This window comes from Bos indicus x Bos taurus, chromosome 16, assembly GCF_003369695.1.
Source record: "Bos indicus x Bos taurus breed Angus x Brahman F1 hybrid chromosome 16, Bos_hybrid_MaternalHap_v2.0, whole genome shotgun sequence".
Classification (NCBI taxonomy): Eukaryota; Metazoa; Chordata; class Mammalia; order Artiodactyla; family Bovidae; genus Bos; species Bos indicus x Bos taurus.
This window is the reverse complement of record NC_040091.1, coordinates 4,001,485-4,016,948: the sequence shown is the minus strand read 5'-3', so window position 1 is coordinate 4,016,948 and position 15,464 is coordinate 4,001,485. Positions and strand designations below refer to the sequence as shown.

The window sequence follows — 15,464 nt, the reverse complement described above, 5'->3', positions numbered from 1 at the left end:
AAAATATTATTCCAAGCCATTATTTCCAACATCTGTCCCATTTCCATTCTGGAATATTCATACACATCAATTATCCCTCTGTCGCAAGTACAAGGGGCTCTTGCGTTTTGATGACAAATGCATACAGAAGGCAGGGACATGATGACTTGCACACAGGAAGATCTATTTTTTTCCTTATTGCCAGAACTTGTCATCTCTCGATGAAGGCAATGTGCAGCACTAATGAATGGTCGCCAGCCTTCGCTCCCTGTAGTAGCACATTTGGTAATATGCACGTGTGTTGCAAACCCATTCTCTCTCTCATACACACACATACACACAGTCTCTCTCACACTCTGAGGCTTGTTCCCCATCTCACGTATGGGTCATGCTTAGACTATCTTGGCAAAAAGAAATCACAGTTGTAATTTGTTTCAAATAGTTCTGGGCATTCTTTCCTCTGATTCCCCACAGAGCAACCTGCTAACCCAAGAGTAAAGACTTTCTATAAGCAAAGTTTAGACCTGTTCAGCCTGAGTCCCTTGGGTGTGTATGTGGGGTGGGGGGTGGGGGGTTGTGGGGAGAAGAAAACAGAAGTTACTTAACAGGCTTTCATCACATAAAAGAAAATGCATTAAAAATCACAAGATCAAAGACATTAGAGATAAAAGAATTAATCACCAGGGGAAATCGTTCAGGGCAGGAGAACAGGATAAGAAGGGTGGGTTAGGAGGCTCTGGAATGGAAAGTGGGGCTCTGATTCCTGGGGCCTTTGAGCCAATGAGCACGGTATACTTGTCTAGATTCTGCACTCAGTCTGAGGAGAGCTCAAGAATTGATTTGAGAACATCCGACCTCTGTGAGAACGCAGCTTTTGCCTTTCACTGCTGGTACTACCTGTCCCGGCCCCCATCTTTAAGTGAGGAGATCAGTGGGGCAAGGAGGAGTGGGCAGGGCATTCAGAGGCATCCCTGACCTGGGAATCCCATTAATCAGAGGGTGCTGAGAGCTGGGCAGGAGAGCTGGGCAGGGTGCCAAAAATCCCAGGGAAGCTTCTCTTTCAACTTCTGCCTTCTGTTTGACAGCTGAGGATAAAGTCCAGAGTGCCAGTCCAGCCCTCTGCCTTGCTACTTTCCAGGGTCTGATTAAAATCATCTTATGAGACCAGACAGTCCGCTCAGCACCAGAGCCTCCACCTGGCTAAAGCAAGGAGAGGGCTGCTTCTGAGCCCCAGGACCCTTCAAAGCAAGAGAGAAGCACTGCCCACCCTGACGCTACTGACAACTGCAGTCTGCCCAGCACCCCACCCTTGGGATGCCTCTCCTCCGCTCAGAGCAGCTGTGTAGCTCACCTCACAGCTCCCCACCCTCTAGATCCAGCCTCCGTCCTGCCACAGAGAAGCCGACAGTTTGACCAAAGGGCCTGGAGAGGAAAGGACCCATCAGCTACTTGGCCTAGGTAGCAGCAGAGGAGGCACAGGAGGGGGCGGAGCGCAGGCACGCTCCATTGAAACGAATAGCTGATGCACACTGGTGCTTCATTAAGCACGGGCCTTGCCCCATTACTCAGGCAGTCATCTGGGGCGTGTGCTTCCACATCGAACAGGCGAGGAAAAGCAATGCGTTCACATAACCAGATCGGGGCCACTCTGCTAAGGAGGGGGGCAGGTGCTCAGCACTAGGGCCAGGACCCGGCCTGCCCCTTGCTGCCAAGTCTCCCGCAGAGCCCACACTCACTCTCTCCCAGGGTTTTCTGGAGAAGGTCGTGCTTGGCTTGTAGCTTGGTGATGAGGTTCCTGCCCTCCAGGTATTCCTTCATTTTCTGTAAGGCAAGAGGAGGACAGAGAACATTCAGACTCCAGAAGGGGAGGAAAAAAAAAAAATCACAGACGCTCAGCTGTACAATTCCCTTTCTAAGAGGGCTTTTGGTTTCTGACCCAATTTCCACTGGGTTCCTTTTTTATTTTTTTTAAAGGCCGTGAGCATCTGAGCAGCTGCTGATTTTCCTGGTGGATTAGTGTCCTGCTTTATGTCTTCCTAGGAGCTCCACGTCGGCCACTGAAAGAAACTGTCTCCTTGAGTCCGAGCCCCGCATCCATCTTTTTCAGCTCCACTGAAGAGCTGAGGGTGGAGGGACTCACGGAGCCCCGCCTTCCTGTGGAGAGGACACACACCTGCGGCTGGTCAGCTTGTCCCCTCTCCTGACACCCTCCCCTCCAGGCCCCTCCCAGGGTGCATTCCTTCACACCAGCAGCAGTGTCAAGGCTCAGCCCAGCCCAGCACTCAGAGCATCTCTATCTGAGCTGTATTTTAATCGGCCTGCTCCTCTATTCTGCACGGAGTCTCTGAAGAAAGCTTGGGTTTTCTGAGCACACAGAAGGAGGGGCTGCCACACCCCACTTGCATAACACACACTGGAGGTTCCAAACACAGATGAGGTTTATGGAAATGCGATCCCATCTGCTCTAACAGTCGAAATATGACTGCTGCACTGCACTTTGTGACTGACTTCTCTCAACCCTTGTCTGCTCAGTGAGAGACTGTATTTCCCTGGACAATTCAGCCAATCTTCCAAACAACCCTATGAACCATGATAACCATTATCCCCATTTTACGGATGAGGATGCTGAGATTTGGGGAGATTCAGTAAGTGGCTTTAGGTCAAACAATTAGTGAGTGGTGGAGCTAGTCTCCATATACGGAGTTAGGCAATACAATATGTGCTTTTATTTTTTAATTTATTTTTTGGCCACGCTGCGCGGCATGTGGGATCTTCATTCCTGGACCAGGGATCGAACCTACACCTACTGTAATGGAAGTTCAGAGTCGTAACCGCTGGACTGACAGGGAAGTCCCCAATGTGTGCTTTTAACCGTTATGAAAAAGTGCTTGATCTGCTATGGTGCAGAGCAGAAGGAGAGAAGCAGAATAAAACCAGTTTTTAGAGTACTTTAGCATGCATTTGACTTCCAGGATAACTGCATACAGCCCACAGGGATGACATCATTGTTTCCTTACTGCAGATGAGGACAGACAGGGGTGCTGCTGACGGCTGCAAGCCCGTAAGTGGTTGTGCCAAGCCCAGATCCCAAGCCTCTGGACTCTCATCACGGTGTCTTTCCCACCCCACCCCACTGCTGTTCACGGGCATCTCAGTTTGCCTTGGATGTCTTCTGCTGCAATGGTTCATCTGCTGGGTCGAGGTCATCTGCCCACCTCTAAACTCAGGCAAAACTGCAGTGTCTCCCCGAGTGTGTGATCTGTGAATCACTGGTGATCCATAAAGTAGTTGAAGAGGTAAGTGGATATAACACTTAAAATGATAATTGTTCTGCCTTTTTTTTAATGTACGAACCAAAAAGTATAGATCAAGCCTTTGGGGTGAAAGTAGAAAGAAAAGGTGCAAAAACTATGAGTTACTTTTCATCTCTTTACCTTTCTGTGCAGTGTGAACTTTTAACTGAGTGCACATTTCTCTCTCCCCCTTATAAAAACACAGAAAAATGCAGCTTTCTCTGGGGTGCTCATCTTCACCCGCCCACGTTCACCCAGCTGCTCCTGCGTAGACGTTGGCAAGTCTCTGACAGCACTTCTCACCCAGCCCTGTCATGGAGGCTTTGTCGCTCCTGTCTCTTTCCCTCCAGATGGTCCCCTCTCTGTGGCTGGAGACCATGGCATTCATTATTCTTCGTGTCCCTGATACTTAGCACTGTGCCCAGCGGACAGCAGACACTCAACAAATCCTTGAAAATTAGTAAATAAATGAACAGTCTCACTTCCCTCTGGCTAGAACCTTCCTCAGCAGTGACAAACCATGCCTTCAAGTATGCCCCTACTCTCTGAATTAAATAGAAGACAAACAAAAAACAAGCCCTACGCCACGTCATTTCTGCGGCTTTCCTCACGACCCGTTCCCTCTGCTCCCTTGTGCTTCCGCACAAGAACTTCTGCTTAAAAACAGGCTCTGTTGTCACCTTCCTCATCCCATCTGCTCCAGCTGCCAGCTCACCTGCTGTCAGTCTTCCCGGCATGACACCCTAATCCCCAACCAATGCCAACTGCGAAGCCCGGAACAGTACTTCAGGGCTCAGAGGTGAAACACCTTCAGGAAACATCCACTGTGAATACCTGAACCACCAAAGGCCCCCCTTTGGAAGTTCATCCCAAGGAGACTCTAAAGGCTTCCTAATGAGGGAAAATTCGCCCATGGTAACCCTTAAAATGAGACCAGAGTGCTCAGAAAACAGCCCAAATTCTGAAAGGAGATGCAAACTCCTTCCTGTCACTCATGCGTATACTTGTGATATCAGAAATCATTTTTTTCATTCATGTTCACAGTTCGCTGCTTAACTCTGGCTCTCACTCAGTGAACCATTAAAATAAATAACAATCTGATAAAGAGGTATGATGAATTACCTTTTCGGGTTCCACTAAATCCTGAAGGATCAAAAGCTGTGTCAAGGTATGACCTACATCCCTAATAGTGGAAACAGTGGTAGGAAGTTTTCCATCTGGGCAAGCTGGGGATGCGGAGGTAAAAGCATCCTATTTGCAGGCATATCATTTATCACTTTCCTGTCCCATCCATAATGCGCTCATCTCTACAAGAGGTCAGCTGCGAGAGTAACCGGACTTTCCTGGAGGAGCTTGCTTAGCTGCATCCGGTGCTGCTGTCCTGACACACAGCTGAGGACGAGGCAGAAAGGTGGCTTTTCAATGATTTCTGGAGACCAGGGGCCAAAAGAACTGTTCACGGGTAATTTCAAAATCCTTCCTTGGGCAATGAGAGTCATTTTCCTTATCTAAACCATGTCCCAATATTAGGTAATTAATTTTCTTTCATTCCACTTCCTCTACCCTGCTCCTCTCTCCAAACCTCTAAAGGTAGAGTGATCACCTGGACCTTTCCTCAGTGGAGAAGAAAGAAAAGGATCACGGTCAATTCCAGATCACCAAAATGAAGTCAAATTCCTAAAACACAGCCTGACTGCCACACCCCGTGAGCTGCTCCCACCCGCCCCACTCCCATCATTTAACCCTCAATATTACCAAAACTGAGAATTTCGTCCAAAAGGAGAAAGGGAAGCAGGAGTCTATTGGATGATTTTGGTTTTTGCCATTGTGAACCTTCAATTCAGTTTTTATGATCTCATTAATTTCTTTCTTAATAATTCTTAATTTAGTATTAACAGTCAGTGATGAGTTTTATTCACTGAAAAGGATTAGTATGATACTTTTTCTTTCTGAGCCCACCATCCCTTACAGACATTTTAACTGTAGTAAGATGAAGAAGGCTAAGTTGGTATATTTGAGTCCTACCACTTGTTACTCTTCTGACCTTGGGCAAGTCACTTAACTCCCAGAACTTAAGTTTCCCCAACTGAAAAATGGGGATAATATCTTTTTTCACAAGGGTGTTCAAGATGAAATAAAGATAACAAACATGACTGTGATGCCAACCAGTAGATACTCAAAAGTGTTCCTTATACAGAATCACTTGGTCAACTAACTAAAAAACAGCCCTTCCCTCAATTTCTTTGCTCTATGCTAATACTTAAGAAAGCTTGGCAATTCCCTGGTGGTCCAGTGGTTAGGACTTTCACTGCCAAGGGGGTTCAATCTCTGGTTGGGGAGGTGAGATCCTCAAGCCACGTGGTGCCACCAAAAACAAAAACAAAACAAACTCAAAGCAGGTTTCCATCCTTTAAAAAGAAAAAAAGGAGGCACAAGAATGGTTTTCAAATTTAATTTTAAAATGTCTCCTCCCTTTAAATACATTCTTACCATGGTGCTATACAACACATGGACCTTGCCTACCCATTAAATTTAATCTGTGAACCCAAGGTCACAAGTCTCCACCATGATGAGAAAGGGGTGGCTGGGAGGAGTGAGCAGTGCCTAGTTAGCCCCGTGCAGTGCACAGATACACACAGATGTCCTTACGGGGCCTTCTTCCCCACCAGCCAAGCACACTGACATTTCCCCTCCTACCCGTCAATTTTTAAAGCAGGAGACAGCTGTCAGACAGAATACATAATAGAGCAAGCCATCTCCCCACCTGAATTGCATGGCAGGGGCAGTCATTCATTTATACCCACTTAGTACACATTTATCACCTATCTGTTTATTCTTGGAGAATACCAAGAGAAAAAAGATCTTGGACCACATCAAGTCTAGCAGTCTCAGAGCGCTGTCTGTTCAATGGCCAAGGAACAGGATCCTCTACAACTTCTTACCTTACCCAAATCTGTTCCCCCAAATTCACGCAACCTAGCTTTGCTTATTTTATAAACAATTCATCCCCATTTCATCCCCCATTCAAGAATCCCATACTCCAATCCTCACACAAGGAAATACCTGTAGGGTTTGACAGTACTTAGCTGGTTAGTGCGGAGAAGGCAATGGCACCCCACTCCAGTACTCTTGCCTGGAAAATCCCATGGATGGAGGAGCCTGGAAGGCTGCAGTCCATGGGGTCGCTGAGGGTCCGACATGACTGAGCGACTTCACTTTCACTTTTCACTTTCATGCATTGGAGAAGGAAATGATAACCCACTCCAGTGTTCTTGCCTGGAGAATCCCAGGGACGGGGGAGCCTGGTGGGCTGCCATCTGTGGGGTCGCAGAGAGTCAGACACGACTGAAGCGACTTAGCAGCAGCAGCAACAGCTGGTTAGTGAGCAGACTAGAGATCTCTTCATAAAATTAGAGATATGGAGTGAACATTTCATGCAAGGATGGGCATGAAAAAGGACAGAAATCGTAAGGACCTAACAGAAGCAGAAGAGATTAAGAAGAGGTGGGAAGAATACACAGAAGAGCTATACAAAAAAAGTCTTAATGACCTGAATAACTATGATGGTGTGGTCACTCACCTAGAGACAGACATCCTGGAGTGTGAAGTCAGATGGGCCTTAGGAAGTATTACAACAAACAAAGCTAGTGGAGCTTTTAAAATCTTAAAAGATGATACTGTTAAAGTGCTGCACTTAATATGTCAGCAAATTTGGAAAACTCAGCAGTGGCCAAAGAACTAGAAAAGGTCAGTTTTCATTCCAATCCTAAAGAAGGGCAATGCCAAAGAATGTTCATACTACTGCACAATTGCGCTCATTCACATGTTAGTAAGGTTATGCTCAAAATCCTTTAAGCTAGACTTCAGCAGTTTGTGAACTGAGAAATTCCAAATGTATAATCGGGATTTAGAAAAGGCAGAGGAACCGGAGTTCAAATTGCCAACATCCATTGGATCATAGAGGAAGCAAGGGAATTCCAGAAAAACATCTATTCCTGCTTCATTGACTAGGCTAAAGCCTTTGTGTGGATCACAACAAACTGAAAAATTCTTAAAGAGATGGGAATACCAGACCACCTTACCTGTCAAATCGGATGCCGGTCAAGAAGCAACAGTTAGAACTGGACATGGAACAACAGACTAGTTCAAAATTGGGAAAGGAATGTGACAAGGCTGTATATTGTCACCCTGCATATTTAACTTATGTGCAGAGTATACCATGCGGAATACCAGTCTGGATGAATCACAAATTGGAATCAAGCTTGCTGAGAGAAATATCAACAATCTCAGATATGCTAGTGGCAGAAAGCGAAGAGGAACAAAAGAGCCTCCTGATGATAGTCAAAGAGGGGAGTAAAGCTGGCTTAAAACTCAACATTCAAAAAACTAAGATCATAGTATCTGGTCCCATCATTTCATGGCAAATAGAAGGGGGAAAAGTAGAAGCAGTGACAGATTTTATTTTTGGGGGCTCCAAAATCATTGCGGATGGTGACTGCGGCCATGAAATTAAAAGACATTTGCTTTTTGGAAGAAAAGCTATGACAAACCTAGACAGCATTCAAAGCTGAGATATCACTTTGTAGACAAAGGTCCATAAAGTCAAAGCTACGGCTTTTCCAGTAGTCATGTATAGACGTGAGAATTGGACCATAAAGATGGCTGAGCACTGAAGAATTGATGCTTTTGAACTGTGGTGCTGGAGAAGACTCTTTGAAAGTCCCTGGGACTGCAAGGAGATCAAACCTGTCAATCCTAAAGGAAATCAACTCTGAATATTCATTGAAAGGACTGATACTGAAGCTGAAGCTCCAACACTTTGGCCACCTGATGCAAAGAGCTGATTCTTTGGAAAAGACCCTGATGCTGGGAAAGACTGAAGGCAGGAGGAGAAGGGGGCAGCAGAGGATGAGATGGTTAGACAGCATCACTGACCCAAGGGACATGAATCTGAGCAAACTCTGGGAGATAGTGAAGGACAGGGGAGCTTGGCATGCTGCAGTCATGGGGTCGCAAATAGTCAGACACAACTTACTGACTGAACAACAACAACAACAGCAACAACAGCCTATGAGAAGAGAACTGGTTAAATGAACGATGTAACATCTGTCTGTACAAATGAAATTCTGCTCAGCCATTAAAAAAAAGAGTTAGATCTTTTTGGAACAAATTGAAGATAATATCCCAAATAAGTTAAGTAAAAACAGCAAAGTGAAGAACAGTGTTGATGATACACTTCCATTTGTATTTCTATTTATTTTATTTCCTCATATTTCTAATGTAATAATATTATGTTAAAGGTTACATCAGTGGTTGTGTCCATACAGAACACCTGTGGAAGGACACAGAAGAAACCGGTGTCAGTCACTGGCAGGAAGTGCAGGTTAGGAACAGGTAGAGGCTTGACTTCCTTGCTTTTTTGAAATCTTTGCATCTTTTAAAAAAATCTTTAATAGTTACAATAAAATAGGCAATGGGAAAAAAGGCAGACAGTGCAGGATTGCGTGTTACAGAAGATAAGTGATGCAAAGCCAAGGAGATCAGAAAACCTCTGTCTTCTCACTTAGAGCAAAAGAGCAGAAAGCTGAGCAGTTCCCGAGCCTTCCCCTGACCTCAGCTGCTTCATCAGGGCAAAGAGAAAAAGCTCGTGTCTTGACACCAGGAGACCAGTACACCAGAGTTCTGGCTTCAGCTCTTGCTAAAGACTCTGGACAAGCTACCCATCCTTTTTGAATTTTTGTTGTTTGTTAGTTCTTGAAAAAAAAAATCTTTCAAATGAAAAGATTTGGCTAGATGATTTAAAAAAAACACTTCAAGCTTTAAAATTTCATGATTATTTTCCTGGTACTCTTGCAAATGACCGACCTTTATAGATCATGCTTCAAGTTTCCAATCGCTGTCATCTGGGCAGATCAATCTGACGAGAGCCAAGAGTGCTCAGAAGTATTCCTAGCAGCCCTCTGGGTCACTAGGCACACTACCAGGAATCAAAGCCATGACCAGAGACCTCTTTCCAACTTTCCAAAAGAAGGGAACCCCAGGAGGAGATACTCCGAGGTCTTTGAAGGGCACCAGGAAACACAGGAAACAGAAGGGTAAATGTTTGTAAAGGCAAAGACTAAGGGAAGGACACCTGCAGTTGTCTTGGCTTTGTGGGGTTGGCAAGCACAGGCAGACATCCTGGCGAACATTCACACACCACCTTTTCTTTGCCACCCACCCCCTCAAAGTCCTTTTAACATGAACTGAATTATCTGACGCATTCCAAACACCAATCACAAAAATGGTGAACTCTTTTACAAATCTGTTACTAGACAAGCTCAGACAAAAAAGCTTTCTGTTAGCCAAGGAAATTTACACACAATTTTGATAAGTAGCATTATGGTCACAAAAGACAGGAAATGAGTTAGTGGACATCAGTGCATTCAGACAGAGGTGAAAGGGTGGGCAGGATTTGGGAGATCGCAGGTTTGAATATGGTCATTCCTGCTCTTACTAAAGGTCAATTCTAAATACAAATGTAGTGTCCCTTAAAGCTCAGAAGTAATTTCTGAAGTCTTCAATACAGATTTTTATGTTCAAAATTCTCATTTAATCAAAAAATGGAAATCTTCTGCAATGTAACAAGATTGGGTCATGTAAGTAGTGTTATATCTAAGCAGTCCAGACAGAACAGTCAGAGAATCCTATTATTTAAAGCCTCTCGAATATTTAACAACCTCCAGAGATAAAGAAGCTTGGGGAGGTACACAGCCCTCACTACAGACAAGAAGGTTCTCCCAAGTCTGTCCCAGATTTTTCATGCCTTTACGCTTTTGCATATGCTGCTCTGGTCTCAGAGAATTCTTTTCTCTTCTTGATTCTCTGCCTTATCAGCACACAGTCACTTTTGTGTGATGTTTCCCCAACTCCACTCATCACGGTTGCCATTCATACATGTGTGCGTGTATGCACTTAATATTTTTTACATTTATTTTTTAAATTATCAAAATTAACCTATTGTAATTCTTTAGAAATATATGCAGTAAAAAAGAAGTTCTCCCTTCATAGGCCTAATTCCACCATTCTCTTCGTTTGATATTCTTAGCATTCCCAGCTTATATAGCACAGTGTCAGAGTAGATCCTTAATAAATGATCAGTGAATAATTTAATAATTTTCAATGAATAAATTACAGTGATGATAGGGATAATAAATTTTCAGCATTTTTGAGTACTTACTACAAATAGGCAATATGCTATATATTTTACAAAAATGAATGATTGAGCCAAAATATCATTCTATTCTTTCTTTGTATTGATTTTAGCATTTTACTCATAAATATATTTAAAGCATGTTATAATTACATGGCTTTCACTTAAATTAATCATCTAAGTGAAAACAGCAGATTATAAAACAATATGCACAGCAGTATGCCATTTTTATAATAAAATTATAAATATATGTTCATATCCATGTGCATGCATAGAAAAAAGCCTGAAAGAGAATATATTCTAACACTATTACCTGTAGATATTTGGGATTATGGATGATTTTTAGTTTCTTCTTTCTTACTTCTAGAGTTTATATAATAAGCATGTTTTATTTTGTATAACAAGAAAAAAAAGTTATTTAAAAAAAACAGTACTGTTAAATCACACCCTTTCAACAGTCTTCTCTAGGACTTAAAAAAATTTTTGAAGAACTCTTAGTTTAACTACTTGAAAAAACAGATTTCTTTTTTAAAAAAGATAGCAAATCAATAGTGTTCCTAATGGAGAAAGGGCAGTGTTCAAAGAAGAATTAAACAAATGGTTCCAGTTGCAGGAGAAATTCAATTTGCTACTTGCAGACTATGCTTCTTGACTGAGAAACAAGTTAATTCTGCTCATTCAGAATCAGTATGCATATTCACTGGCTATATTTCCTCTCACATCTGCAAACTTAATTTCTTCTTTTTAGTTGTCAGAAGATTAGGAAATAAATTTTAGCTCAGGCAATAAATCCTACTTGGCAAGCTCGAAATAACTCAATTATTAAAAAGTAGCACCAAAGACCAACCAGCAGCCTTCCAAAGGACTGTTAACACTGCTTAAAAAAAATGGGTCCATCTGTCTAAAAGAGGACTGGGAGATGCATGAATAACAAAATATAAATATAATGTTTTAGAATTCTCTGCAAACCAACAATGTTGTATATTACCTGTTCCTTTGAGTTTTAGCCATTATTATGAAAAATAATTTTATATTGCCACAAATTATAAAGTTATCACATCAACTAGAAGAGATAACAGATTTTAACCCTAAGGTAACCCTTGGACTGCAAGGAGATCCAACCAGTTCATTCTGAAGATCAGCCCTGGGATTTCTTTGGAAGGAATGATGCTAAAGCTGAAACTCCAGTACTTTGGCCATCTCATGTGAAGAGTTGACTCATTGGAAAAGACTCTGATGCTGGGAGGGATTGGGGGCAGGAGGAGAAGAGGACGACAGAGGATGAGATGGCTGGATGGCATCACTGACTCGATGGACGTGAGTCTGAGTGAACTCCGGGAGTTGGTGATGGACAGGGAGGCCTGGCGTGCTGCGATTCATGGGGTCGCAAAGAGTCGGACACGACTGAGCGACTGATCTGATCTGATGGTGGCCAAAATATCTCAGTGTGGTTCTCAAGAACCAGGAGATGCAGCCCCCTTGTATGACCCCTCAGGATGAGAAGGAAAGCTGTGAACAAAGTCTACTGGCTGGTTAAAAACGTCTTTAAGAAGAAAATATTCTTGGTAGACACACAACTTGTAAATATCTGTGCCTTGAAGTGTATGGATGGTCTCCGAACATGCCCAGATCCCAGTTAAGATATTAAAAAACTGCCCTGAAGATGCCTGACAAGGACCCTGGGATCTGAATGGCTCGTGTGTGCTGCAGAGCCTGAAACTGGCCTTTGACGGCCACTGAGCCCCTCACCGTGAAGTAGAACTGCTCTGTCTCCTGCTGGTTGGCTCTCCTCTTGGCGATGCTGGGTTTGCTCATGAAGGTTTCTGAGACCGTGGACTTGACGGATTCCATAGAGTTGCTGTACTGGAAGCAATCAGACACATCGAAATCCTCGACAGTCACAATGTCCTGGATGGTCTGCAGAGTGGCCTCCATTGTCTTCTTTACCTGTCACGATAAGGGCCAACATAATGCATGAGGGGTGGGCTGCAAAACGGTAGGTGATGGAGAAGCTTGGAGAAGTGAGCTGAGGCAGGAGGGAGGGGGTGTTAGCGGGCTTGCAGCACCGCTTCCCATTGAACAGTGCTAAGCGAGTTATAAACATCACAGGGACCCTCTTCTCTTCAGTAAGGACCTAAAACCCACTACCTCCCTCACACTACCTGCTTGGCCTGGTTATTTAATGTTTATTTTTTAAATTTAAGATTAGCTCTTGGCTATACTGGACATGCTAAGGGAGAGAGAATGAAACAAATCCAAACTAACCCCATCATATAAAGATCAGGTTAAAAATGTGTGATGGGCCTAGTCCCACAGTGCCCCAGGTTCTGTTTCCTGACTTTCCACAAATAATGAACTTGTTTCCCCATTTGCAAACCAAGTGACCCATCCCCAGGCTTTCCTGATCTTACAGGGGAAAGTAAGACTTAGCTGAGATTCCAGGTAAGAAGTCACAAGAGCTCAAAAGAATAAGGAGCTGATAATCAATTGCACTGCCCTTTTGAACTAGTTGTTGAAAGCAAATACGCTGGGCCCAGAAGAAAGTCGCCCTTTTCTAAGAGGACGGAGATGTTTGAAGTGTCAGAGTCAAAGGCCTCTGTTTGTTTGAAAATGCTGGAAAAAGCCAGGCAGGAGGGGGTGGTTTCAGAGACACAATATTGTTCACACAGCTGCCAAGTGCCATTTTGATTAAATGTGTAAAGGCGGGGAAAAAAGCATTTTGCAGAAGGCTCAAAATAGAGCTCAACCTTTGGCAATGCAAGAGCCACTTCCTGGAGTTCAAGGGCAGGATGTAGCAGAAGGGGAAAATCCAAGCCTACATTTGGCTAGGAAATGTTTGCGGCAGCCCGGACATTCCCTGCATGCTCCTTCCACCTGCTCCCGTATGGGGAACAGCAAGAGGTTCGACAGGGAAAGTCAGGGTGGCTGTGAATCTCCTGAGCAGGAAACTCACCTCTTCATTCTCGATCTTCAGGGTGGATAAGCGAGACTGCAGTTGTTGGCATCTCTGTACCAGCTCACTCTGGACGGGCTGCTGGGCACAGAGCTGGGATGCCTGCCAGAAGAAAGCAACACCAGGTCAGGGAGAGGACACAGATCTTTTGTCAGAGGCCCGTTACTGTTAATAAAATGACTCATAGTCAAGCTGCAAAGCTCACAATTTCTACGTGAAAACAAAATCCAAAGCCAAAGTGTGTAGACCTCTGCTAGGACCAAATAGCACAAGAAAAGAAGGAGGAATGGAACCTGTTTGAAAAGGTCTCTCTCTCTCTCTCTTTGGAGCCCACCTCTAGCCTGGTGCTTGGCAGGGGCAGGTCTATAAAGAGCTGGCGGCTCCCAGGAAGCCGGAGTCGGGGCAGAGAAGAGGGTTTCAGGCAGCGCTGGCTCCAAGCGCACAAGCTTTGGCACAGGGAGGGTTTCCTGCTAGAGGTCCAAGTGGCCACCTCTCTGGCCCCACCTTCGTTCCCCGCCGGGCACCAGAGTGAGAGCCGGAGAGAAGTGGGTCAGGAGGCTAACGTGCTGCTGCTGGAAGCCAGCGTGTGTTTATAAATCTGGGCCACGCATGAGAGCTCTGACTCAATGAGAGAAAGTGTGAGGCCAGGAGCAAGTCCACGGGCTCTGCTAGAGGGCCCCAGAGGGCATGGAATCCTGTGGAACTTGGCATTTTCAAGAAGCCATCATTTCACTCCAGGTCATCACCAGATCTCTGTGGGAGAAAAGTCTGTCTTTCCCCCAAGCACTGCTGTCAATAAGCTTCACCCCGAGTGAGGGGATGGCTGAGCCACTGTCTCCTGGTGAGGCCATGGTGATGGTGTGGGCCTGAGGTCACCCCCCGTCCCCAGGATGACAGATGAGGAACAGAAGGCTGGCAGACTGCGAGGCAGGACCACGTGCAGGCAGCTTCTGTCACCTTGCCACCACGTGTCCTTCAGCTTCTCGTCTGAGGAGAGACATCTGGATAGAACCAGCCTCCTCCTTCCCCAGCGACGAGCGGGCACATTCCCAAGTCCATAGACCATTCTCTTGCTTGAAAAGACAAAACCTCTCTTCAGATGGAGGGGGCTGGGACCTGACCTTTTCCTCCATTGGCTTTTAAGCTCTCAACTGACTTGACCTCCTCCCCCAGCTGAGAGGCTGGCCCGGGCCAGCTCTCAGATCTGGAGAGAGCTGACTTCATCCTGGCTCTTGGATAAGCAGACACAATGGAGAAAGCTCGGTGGCCAGGATGGGATGGTGCCAATAGTGAGACTCTCTGGCTGCCTGATGTCACCGGTCAGGCATCCAGAGCCCACGAGCCTCTCGGGGCACCAAGGGTAGAGCCAAGTGCCTCCTCCTAGTACATCGGAGAGTGCTTGGCGTCAGTCCATGAGCCGAGTGCCCCAGAACGCCAATCAGTGTGGGGCCTTGGCCAATTTCAAGGCTTCCGGTCCAAATGCCACCCGAACTTTGGCCCTGGTTCAAGGACTTCCAGGCAGCTCCCTCTCCTCGCCTCCACAGTCTACACACAGCCCTCACTGACTGGGGATAGATGGCTGCAGGGACCAAGAAAGACTGGCCTCTCATCGCGTTTTCTTCTCCACTCACATGAAGGCGAGGCTGGAACGCAAAACCTTTGCATGATCTAGGATTCGCCCTGGCCCCTGCCTGGCTCAGCCACCGATCAGCTAGCATCACACAAAGGGAGGGCCTAGGCAGAGAACTGAACTATCGATTTTTAAAGTAACTTCAATCTAGCAGGCGGGAATCATGGAGGGAAAACCATCTCCACGCTTGTTTCTTTAAGAAGCAGCAGGGCCGCTGAGGCATGCTTTGGCAGTGGTCCTCTACCGGGGTGCAAGGTAATGCATTCCAGCTGTGCTCCGGAGTATGGGAATGAGGCTCTGACAGGGCGAGGAGGGAGCCTGAGCACCCAGCGTCTGGAATCCCCCTTTATGGAGACAAGCTGCTGGGCTTAGCAGGCAATGCAGTCGACACCAGAAAATAGTATTAATATCACTCCA

The 15,464-nt window shown here is 45.4% G+C and overlaps 1 protein-coding gene across 8 annotated transcripts in view; it reads right to left on the bottom strand.

The window, feature by feature from the left end:
• Window positions 1-15,464, bottom strand: part of SRGAP2 (SLIT-ROBO Rho GTPase activating protein 2) — a 254,834-nt gene that overhangs the window by 46,201 nt on the left and 193,169 nt on the right. For all 8 annotated transcript variants that reach the window (XR_003514847.1, XM_027564312.1, XM_027564314.1 and 5 more), the window contains exons 9-11: window positions 13,418-13,519; window positions 12,214-12,411; window positions 1,716-1,800 (exon numbers count right to left, since the gene is read on the bottom strand). Coding sequence is in view for 7 of the 8 variants with exons in the window: in XM_027564312.1 (XP_027420113.1) it covers window positions 1,716-1,800; window positions 12,214-12,411; window positions 13,418-13,519 (385 nt within the window). In the remaining variant the exon portion in view is untranslated. The remainder of the gene's footprint in view (window positions 1-1,715; window positions 1,801-12,213; window positions 12,412-13,417; window positions 13,520-15,464) is intronic.